The sequence below is a fragment of the Vombatus ursinus genome, unplaced genomic scaffold (assembly GCF_900497805.2).
Source record: "Vombatus ursinus unplaced genomic scaffold, bare-nosed wombat genome assembly UNPS02011353.1, whole genome shotgun sequence".
NCBI lineage: Eukaryota > Metazoa > Chordata > Mammalia > Diprotodontia > Vombatidae > Vombatus > Vombatus ursinus.
Window position 1 is genome coordinate 3,666,392 of NW_020951131.1, and position 10,622 is coordinate 3,677,013.

Sequence of the window (10,622 nt, forward strand, 5' to 3'; positions counted from 1 at the left end):
TGGTTGGATGAAGTTGGAGGCTTCTTTCCTTTGCTCGTCACATCCACGTTGAGGTTCCCCTTCCCTTCTGTCCTCTCCGCTTCCCCCCCAACAGACCATGGTGGAGGATGACCTTTGTAGCTCAATGCCATCTTTCCATGCTGGGCCTGGATTCTTCCAGTGGCTTCGAAATGAAGCCAGCAGGCCCCAGTTTTTAATTGAAGCTCCTTGTCCATCCGTTTTGACCAAACTCAATTTAAGGCATGTGGTTCTTGTTTCATTGTGCCTTTTCAAAAATGGTGACTTAAAAATGGGTTTTCCGTGGCCTTTTTTTCCTCTCAGACTGAGCCTCCCCTCTATCGAATCAAGGACATGTTGGTTCCAACAGCCGTTTGGAGTGGGAGTCGAGACTTTCTGGCTGACACCAAGGACATGGGCCTCTTACTGACTCAGATCACCAACCTCGTGTACCACAAGAACTTTCCGGAGTGGGAACACTTGGATTTCATCTGGGGTATCGATGCCCCAGTGAGACTCTATAGTGAGATCCTGGACCTGATGAAGAAGTATGAATGAAACCTCCCAGGGCGGTCTCAGCTCAGACCATTGGCTCAGGGCCATGCCAGTCATTCTGTTGTTTTCTCCAATCAATTTGTACTTTCCCAAAGCTTTTTGTACAATAAGATGGGGGGCCCATTCTGACCCTGGCCTACCACACACCACTCGGTCTTGTCCCCATGGCCTTTGAGCCTACCTGGGGGTGGCAAGGCACTGTCTCAGGAAAGATAGCCTTCTTCAGATCTCTCAGAGTCCTGGAACTTGAGATCCAGAAGGGGTATTAGAGCTCATGGGGTCTGACTTCCCCCCATTTTAAAGATGGAGAAACTGAGGCTCAGAGATGAAGCCATCAAGTCAAAGCTCTTTGGGCATTTTTAAACCCTCACAGACTGGGGTGAAGGTTTCCCAGCCGCCACACCTGGGTTATTTATTTGGACAGTTTATAGACAGTCCCCAGGGAACAAATTCTGCTAGAGCCTGAAACCTCTAAATGCTCGTGTTTCTTGATGAGTGCCTTGTGGCAACAAGGCCACTCTCACACTGGAGAAACTTAGGAGCTAAAAGCCACATTTTATTTTCCCCTATGTTTGTAAGGAGGGGTAGTGGTTGCCTAACACTGAGCCTTGAGATATCTCTTTTCAGCCCATTGCTGCTGGCTCTGCCCACCAAGCCAAACAGAACAGGTCTTGTCCCCTTTCAGTGCGAGAGCCTTCAAAGCTTAGAAACAGCTCCTATTTCTTCACCACTCTCCTACACCGCCCCCCCCGTCCCCCAGGCTCCCAAATCTTTTCTTTATCAGGTTAAAAATCCCCAGCTCTTTCAAGAGAGAGACAGCATGACCTACTGGGTGCAGTGCTGGACTCTAAGTCCTTAAGACCTGGGTTCACATCCCACCACTGATTCTTACTAGTTGTGTGACCTTGGGATGATCACTTAACCTCTCTCTATCTAAGTCAGTAGACTTGTAGACCTCTGATCTTTATTAGCTATGTGATGTAGGGCAGGTCACTTAACCGAAGAATCTCAGTTTCCTCATCTTTAAAATTAGGGGAGTGACCTTGAAGGTCAGTTTACATTCTAAATCTGTGGGCCTTTTTGGTTTGGTTCCTGCCTTTTAAACAAACAAATGGATGGAATGGTAGTGACCTCTCCACTAGGGGGAGTGTTTCTCCTGGCCATAGGCATTTCTGATACCATGGTTGGCAGATGCCAGAAATACTTCCTAGACAAGTGGTCTAGTGTCTGAGTAACTGGAGTGGCCTTGGGGTAATGTAAAACTTATTTGCTTGATTAGTTTGAAGACTGAGACCACTGAGCTGTTTGTGCCTAAAAGCCTGGGGCTCTCTGCTGGTTCAGGGGCCCTGAATGCTGTAAACAAGGTGCCCACATTTCATTGCTTAGGTGAAATCCTGAGCAACATACACCCCTCCTCATTCCCCTTCCTGCTCCCCAAGAAGGGACCTCCTCCTGATGTCTTGGAACTCAGTGCAGCTTGGAAACAGCCTCTGCTGGCTTTAGCTTTCCTTTTCCTTTCAAAATGACCATGGAAATCTGCCTGCCCAAACTCAGGGGGTCCTAGCCTTTGAATCTTTTCATTTCAGCTGTATGGATGATTTTATTGCTTCTGATTTACAAACATTTGTGTGTATGTGTGTTATGGATAACCAGAGCACAGGGGCTTTGATACTGCTGACATAATTTCCTCCTCGAATTATAGACTTAACTAGAATTCAGGGATACTAGGTTATGATGAAAGTTGGGAGCACCCCCACATGTGCAAAAGTTGTTTTATTACTGGCATGTTAAACTTGAAAAAAAATGTGTCCAATAAAACTGAATGATCTACATAGTAATACAGAAGTTGTCTTTTATGGGGGGTGGGGTGGAAGGGGAATAATTACAAACTCTGCTTTCTCTGTTTTCTCTTTTGCTTCTGCACCCTTTTTTCCTGTGTCTGGAAAGTGTTCCCAGCAATGGGGGTACAAGTGGGAAGCAGATGTTCTTATAAAACAAGAGCTTGGGGTTTCAGTGAACAGCAAGCTCAGTATGAATGACCTGGGTGCTTGGGCTGTGATCTTAGACTGCTTTGAGGGTCTTGAATGAGAAGCAGATGGTTGTGGTGGACTGGTGGATAGTGGCGGAGGTGGTGGGGGGAAGAGACTGTAGTTTGGGCTAGGACCCTGGCAGAGCAGAAAATGGCTACATTTGCAGTCTGGAAGACATGGGTTCAAATGTCTCTTATTAACTGTGTCACCTTGGACAAGCCCCTCAAACTCTTTGGGACTCAGTTTCTTCATCTATAACTTGAGGGTGTTGGATTACAGGACATCTGAGATCCCCTCTAGATACATGAAAACAATAATAGCATTTATTAAGTGCCTACTATATGCCAGACTCTGTGCTAAGCACTTTATAAATATCTTATTTGATCCTCACAACAACTTTGTGAGGTAGGTGGTTATCTCTATTTTACAATTGAAGAAACTGAGGCAAACAGAGGTTAAGTGACCAGCCCAGGGTCATACAACTAAGAATCTGAGGCTCGATTTGGACTTAGTTCTTTCAGATTCCAAGTCCACTACCCAATCCACTATGCCACCTAGCTGCTTAATGCCATGGTCATATGAGCAGTGACACCAAGTGTCAGAAGTGGGATTTGAAGGAATCCCACTTCTGACACTTGGTGTCACTACTTCTCATTCTCTGAGTTGTTACTCTTAATAATTACTTGCACTCCTGATGACACTCAGGGCTCAAGACAGGTAGGGAAGGGAGAGTTTAGGTGCTAGGTTTGGCCTGACCTGAGATCCTTCAGCTTCCTGGGGGTGACACTGGAGGGAGGGAGGCTGAGAAAGGAGACCAGAGGAAGGGTCATGTATTCTTTGATCCATCACCTGCTTGTATGAATGCGGTGCAGCTATCTCCCTTCCATGCTTGGGCTCTGAAGCGGTGCCAGATGTGGGAGGAAGGACTTGGAGGTGGGTGTTTGAGGTATGCTGGCTGCAGTAGCTCACCCTGACCTCATGCTGGAATGTGGCAACAGGAGATGGGCCACCACTTTCTAGTCACATGGGAACCCCTCAAGGGTTTTTTGTCCTAAAGTTTCCAGAAAATGAACATGTCTCTACACACTGCAGAATACAAAAAGATGACTGAATCTGAAAATGAAGTTCATAATGCTGGCTTTAAAAAAAAGAAGTAAATAATTCCATGTTTTCCAAACTGTCCTGCTCCTCTGTGCTTTCTTCTGATTGATCACCTCTGTGTAGACTCTAAAAAAATCTGTTCTCTTTCTGTACAGTCGTTTTTAAATTTAAATTTTAAAAAATTCAAAAGCCCTTTTGGAGATATTTCTATTGCTAAGCCACCCCTCCCCCCAACACTGAGGAGAAAAAAACCTTGTAACAGGTTAGGATAGTCAAAGAAAATTAATGCATACAGTGGCCATGTGGAAAAATGTGTTTTTTTCCCACCTTGTGTTCATCACTTCACAGGTCCTCTGGCTGTTGCTTTGATCAGCATTCTAAAGTCTTTCAAAGTTCTTTTATACATTGTTCTCCTAGTTCTGCTAACTCCATTCTGCATCAGTTCATGCTTCCCAGGATTCTCTGGCTTTGCCTCTTTTGCCATTTCTTAGGGTACAACAACATTTCAATATATTGCCTCTGTGACTATTCATCATTCCCCAGGTGATAGGCAGGAAACTCTGGGCAGCCTTGGTCTTTGTTTCCCTTTTTTCCCGTTTAATTCCCTGCCTCAGGATCAGGAAATTGGTTTGCTGGGAGTTATTTATTCCCCAGCATTATTCTGTCTCTTACCTCTAGCCCTCCCTCCCCATTCCTGCTTGATTTCCTGTTGAATCTGACATCTTTCTCAGGCTGTGCTCAGCCATCCCTCCTCCATTTCGGATGACTGGGGTTCATCAAATGCCCATTCCTTCTAGTAGTTCCTCTATAATTGTTTCCTCTTTCACCCCATTTGTGAGAAAGAACAAGTTATTCCTCTTTCTTACCTTATTGCATTTCTTCTTTTTTTTTACCCTCCCTCTCTTTCCCCTCCTTAAACCCTCAGAACTGATCCAATCCACTCCCATTTCTTATTTAACCTCCTCAATACCCCAGAAGACACTGTGTTTCTAAAGGAACCCTTGTTTCTTTTTCCCTGTTAGAATGTTAGCTCCTTCCCCTTCCAATTGCTCAAATAAATTCAATCTAGGCTGTTCTGGATGATTGAATTTGTATTTGAAAGTTCCTACTCAGCTCTGGTCTTGTCATCAGAAAGGTCATCAAATCCACTCATTTAAAGGATGAGGAGCTGGAGTTCCAGGGGTCACACAGGGAACATCCGAGGCAGCATTTGAACCCAGGTTCTTTGTTTTCGGGGTCAGTGCCCCCTCCCCCTCACCCCCCCCCCCCCCAATAACACCATCTGCTTCACTGGTCTGGATGAGAGGCAGATTGGCAATAGTGAATAGGACACTGAACTGACATCTGGATTACCTGGATTCGATTCCTGTCTTCAATGAATATCAGCAGTGTTGGCCTGGGGAAATCCCTTCACTTCTGAGACACAGTTTTCTCATTTGTAAGATGGGATCAATAATATTTTCATTACTTTCCTCCCAAGGTTGACATGAGGGAAAATTCCGAAATGGGAAATGTTATTAGGATTCTGGTACAGGATCTAAAATTGGGCAAAATATCTTTGGCTTTCCTTTGGGCTATTTGGGGCAAAACACTTAGTTTTAAAACCATGCTCCTTTCCCAAACTAACACTTGGAATCTCTATGCCACCCTGGATAACCAGGCCCTGAAACAAAAGGTGTGAGTTGCCTTTGCCACAGGAGTTCCTCATGTGCTTGCCTCTCTATCTGTGCACTCTCCTTGTGTGTCCACTTTTCCCAATGGCTTCATGTGTATTTGTGAGAGTATACCCCAGAATTCCTGGTGGGAGGAACGCTTTGCTACTATTGTTCATGCTATGTTATCTCAGTGAGTGCCTTTATTTTGAGCTGATTATATCCTTTGGGGGTACTAAAGTAAATATAAATATACCAGAGAGGACTCCTGAGCTATCGTTTAGGATTTTGAATCCATGGAATACCTGAGACCAAGTATAGTTGTTCTTCCAAAGGACTCAACCTGCTGTTCTGAATTTTTTCCTTCTGCTAGACATCTCTGGGGGCAGGGTGTGTGTTATTTATTTATTTGTTGTTGTTTTTTTTTTTTTGTGGTTTCTCTCCCACATCTGTTTATTCCCTCTTTCATTCTTGGCCTCTGAGGCTGTGCCTGGTGCCTGATGCAGATGAGAAAGGACACATTCAGATTCATCTGAGTGCAAAAATAAAATGAAACTGCCAGGCAAGTAGAACCACCAATAACAGGCTAGCTAGGTAGAGAAACAAGCATCTTTCCACTCTTGCTTCCCACTCTGGCCTCTCGCTTATCTTCTGTTCCAGCTCAATTTAATTCAATTCAGTTGGACAAACATTTATTAAATAGCTCACACATACAGGCTTTATGACCCTGGGCACAGTCACCTAACTTCAGTGCTCGGGGTACCTCTCATCCAAGGTTCTAAGTTGCCGGGCAGATGTGGACCTGCATTGGGAAAGGGTGTTTCTTCATAGAAATTCCTATACCAATGAAACCAGAAGTCTGGCCTCTGCTGTCAAAGAATTATAGAAACTCTGAGCTGGAAGAGAACTCAGTTCATCTGGGCCAGTGCAAAGCTGAACAGCAATCTGGCTGAAGTTCTTTGACCTCAAGAACAATCTTTATTATGTCAAAAATGTCTTGGGTCAATACCCAGCAACTGGCCAAGTCCCTGGATGTTTACCTCAAGACCTGTTTTTAAGGAATGGTTCCCCAATGTGGGTCCGGGTTGAAACAAATCCCAGAACAATGTGTTAGGGAAGTTCCTTGGCCCTTGGCTAGGGCTGTGGGTAGGGAAGGTCTTATACATTAACCCTTCAGTCGTGCTCTGGCTGGTCAATGCCATGTTAGTGTGGTCTGTCTAGGCCAGAGGACAGTCATCCCTTTATTTCACACTTGAGGAAAGTGAGGACCAGAGATGTCCTTTCTAAAGTCACAGAGGTCCCAAGTGGCTGAGCTGGAATGAGACTTTAGCCTTCTTTCTGATTCATCTGCCGGTCATGCCTGTGGCCTCCATTAAGGAGAAGGAGGGAAATAGCCTAGTCCACACACTTACTGGGATCATGCAATCGGGTTGCGGAGAGTGATATCCCTGGAGCGTTTGAAGGGAAGCCCCTTGCGGAAGCTGGCAGACAAAGGATGCCTTCTTTCCAGTGGTCTCCCAGGGACGCCCCACGCCACAAGCTCCCCCTTCTCTGGCTGGCTAAACATGGCCAAAGCTTTCAATTTTTCTCCTAGGCCTTTGGAAATCTCAGACTGATGGAAAAGCACAGAGCTGATGAGAGGCAGTAAGGGTCAGTGATCAGAGCACTGAAATTGGAACCTTGAGGAACTGGGTTTAAACCCCACCTTTGGGACTTAAGTCTTTTCCTTCTTTGGGCTTCAGTTTTCTCATCTGTAAAATGGAGGTGAACTGGATGATATTTAAGGTCTCTTTTAGCTCCAAATTTTGGAGGCTGAAATAGTAGAAGTCCTGCCCTACCCTCCTAAACGTCCTGTGGATGAGATCCTGGAGGGGCCGGACTTCCTGCCTTCTCTGGCCACAGAGTTGAGGCAGACAGCTGCAGGACCTTATCTGGTGGTTTCCCATTCTGGGGTACAGGGAGGGGGTCACCCAGATCCCCGCAAGGGCAGGTGGGGACCCTAGTTCTGATAGCTATCCTGAATGAAGCCAGCCAGCCCTGAAGGAGGGGGTTCCTAGCAGGCCCATCTTCCTATTCCCCTTCCCCCACCTCCTCAGCCCCTCTCCAGGGCCAGACTCAGGTTTGCAGCTCCGTGGGGGCCATGGATGGAAAGGCAGTTTCATGTGACACCACAGAGAGATGATGAAAGCCTGAAGATGAGAGCCATGCAGCCACTTGGCCACACGGTGGCAGTGTGGACCTTTTTTCAAAGCTTCCTGATCTGTCCATGGGAGGGGATTTCTAGGGGAGATGGAGACAGGTGGCCTTCATCCCCTGCTGGGGAGCTTGGGAAGCCTGAGGTGGGGATGGAGGTGGGACATTCAAGACCCTTTCACATTCCCATAATGTTACAGATAGCCTTGCTGGCTGGGTGGGGAATGCCTGGTGCCTGAGTGTTAAGGGGAAGGAGGGGGCCAATAAGAGTAATAACAATCACAAGAGAGCAACCACAGCTCATTTCTACAGCCCTGAGAGCCCGTCCAGTGCACCCTATACCTGAACAAGATCCCCTTGGCCAAGCAGCCATCCCACCTTTGCTTGCATACTCCCATGGATGGGAAACTCACTACCGACTAAGGCAGACCAATCCACTTGGGGCTACTTCGACATTTGCTGAAGTCATCTCCGCTTCCCACTTTGGCTTTGGAGGCGATCCTCCATGTTAGCAGAATCACGAGGAATCATCTTTTACCCTGGAAGCCAAATTTAAAAAATGGAGACAAAGAGTTTCTCGACAATTCCTATTTCTATAGTGCTTTAAGGTACCTAGAACCAGAGATTTAGAGCTAGAAGGGACCTTGATGTTCAGTTGTTTCAGTCTCTTCCTGACCCCATCTGGGGTTTCCTTGGCAAAGATACTGGAGTAGTTTGCCATTTCCTTCTCCAACTCATTTTACAGATGAGGAAACTGAGGCAAACAGGGTTAAGTGACTTGCCCAAGATCACACAGCTAGTCAGTATCTGAGGTAAGATTTGAACTGAAGCTTTTCTGACTCTAAGTCTAGCATTCTACCCACTGCACCACTCAACTTTCTTCCTCCCGACTCCTAATCTCCCAAGAGTATGGAATAAATATCCCCACTTTACAGTAGAGGCAACTGAATCTCAGAAAGGAGAAATAACTTGCTTAAAGCCACATAGTATATACAGAGAAGAGCCAAGGTTCAAGGCTCAGCCCAGCCCCTTTCCCCATTAAACCATGAGACTTCTTACATTCACCTATAATACAACAAAGCTCCAAGATAGGGGAATCAGTTTCCCTTTTAGCCACCCTCTAGGGACCTGCTGGAAAGGACGAAATCACCACCACTGCCACCACCTCTACCATCACAGCAGCTCCCCTCAGGGGAAACAACCAGGAAGGCGCTGGGCATCTACTCCTCAGCCTAGTGCCATCACTTGAAAATAGGGGAATCAGTCAGGAAACCTACTGGAGCCCTTCTGGTCACTCCACAGCCCCAGAACTCATTCCTACTCTCTGTCATTGCCCAGTGAACTGGGTCAAAGGCCACAAGCAGGCACTGAGTCCTGTCCAGCTGAAGGTTGTGACTTGTGGATGAAGAGGCAGGTTGAGAAGCCCAGCAGCCTATAAACCAGGGAAGGATGTCCAGTGGTGATGCTCAGCTGTCCTCAGCAGAGAGCTCAGCCAGTTCCAACTTCATATAGCTAAGGGGCCTAGGAAAAGCTGGCCCTGCTGCTTTCTGTGACCTTCTGTGGCCTCTGGTCCTGGGCAGGATAGGCAGTCAGGGATCTGGGGAGACATACATTGATATGATTACAGATCTGTTTGAATACAAGTATATGTCTTAGTGAAGAGAGTTTGAAACCTCAGGTTACTGCTCTGCAAAGTGGGAATACTCATAGCACCTACCTCACAAGGTTGTTGCGATGCCTGAATGGGGTCCTGTCTGTAAAGGGCTTTGCAAACCTCAAATGGCTGCTATCTCATGTTTCATCTCCCAGTCAGATGTAAACTTCCAGAGGCCGAGACTGCATTGAGTTTGGTCTTTGCCTTCTCATCACCTAGGACCGTGCCTCGTTCCTAGGATGCATTTAATAAATGCATGTTGAATGGAGTTACATTTGATTTACTGCTGAAGGAGACCTGAAGGGTCACTTGGAACAGGGCTTCTCCATCGAGGGTCCAGCAACTTGTTTTTAAATATATTTTGAGAACTATATTTCAATATACTTTGCTTTCTTTGTCATTCTGTGTATTTATTTGATGCATTTAAAACCTTTTTGTGAAAAGGGGCCCACAAGTTTAACCAGTCTGCCACAGAAGACCATGATACTACGAAGCCCTGCCTCAGTTTCTTCGCTTCACTTCACAGGGCAAGAAAGCACATTCCCTTTTGGACAGAGTATAGAGATTGGGGGAATGTTGTTGATGGTATCTGCCTAAGCCTCGGCACAGCATTTGGCAAAGTCCCCTCTAGTCAGTCTTCTTGGACGAAAGATGGAGAAAGAGTACACTTAGATGGCTTTAGAACTAGTTAGGAGCCAAATCAGAGTCATCATGTAGTGGTTTAATGGTTTAAGTGTTAACTACTAGTGACAAAGTAGAAGGAGAAAGACAGAGATCTGTCCTTGGCCTTGTGCCGTTGACCATTTTTTATCACTGGGTTGGAAAAAAACATCCACTTGTGGCCCACTTGTCACATTTGCTGGGGACAAAGCCTAATGAACTGGATGGACAGGGTCAAGATTCAAACAACTCATCATGGTCCAGATGCTTTGGCATGCAGCAGAAGGCTCTTACTAAGTGTTTGTTGGCTGAAGAATTGATTGAAATGTATAGGCTGAAATTTAATAGAGATAAGCAGAAAATCTTCCACTTGGGCTCAATGCAATCCCAGACTTCATTGAAAAACAGAGGGTCTGGAAGATAGAACGGGACATATCCCTCCCTCCTCTACCTTGGTCCAATCACTTTTAGGATCTTGTCTTCAGTTCTGGTGTTTAGAAAGGACATTGATTAATTGGAGAGTGACCAGAGGAGGAAACCAAAATGGGGAAAGGCCTCATGCCCCCTGAGAACCAGTAGAAGGAACTTAGAAGACTCAGGGAGCCCACAGTGGCTGTCTTCATGCATGGAAAACGCAGCACGTGGAAGAAGGATTAAACATGTCTTGCTTGGCTCCAGAAAACAGACCTAAGGGCAAGAGGGAGGATGAGCAAGTAGGCAGATGGTGTAATGAAAAAGGCTTCCCAAGATTTAGGATTATCCAGAAGTGGAATGCACCTC

General features: G+C 46.1%; 1 protein-coding gene across 1 annotated transcript in view; it reads left to right on the plus strand.

Moving 5' to 3' along the window:
- The window catches only part of LIPA (lipase A, lysosomal acid type), a 36,631-nt gene extending 34,241 nt beyond the window's left edge, over positions 1 to 2,390 (plus strand). The window contains exon 10 of the mRNA XM_027855901.1: positions 322 to 2,390. Coding sequence (XP_027711702.1) covers positions 322 to 555 — 234 coding nt within the window. The 3' untranslated portion in view covers positions 556 to 2,390. The remainder of the gene's footprint in view (positions 1 to 321) is intronic.
- The last annotated feature ends 8,232 nt before the right edge of the window (positions 2,391 to 10,622 follow it).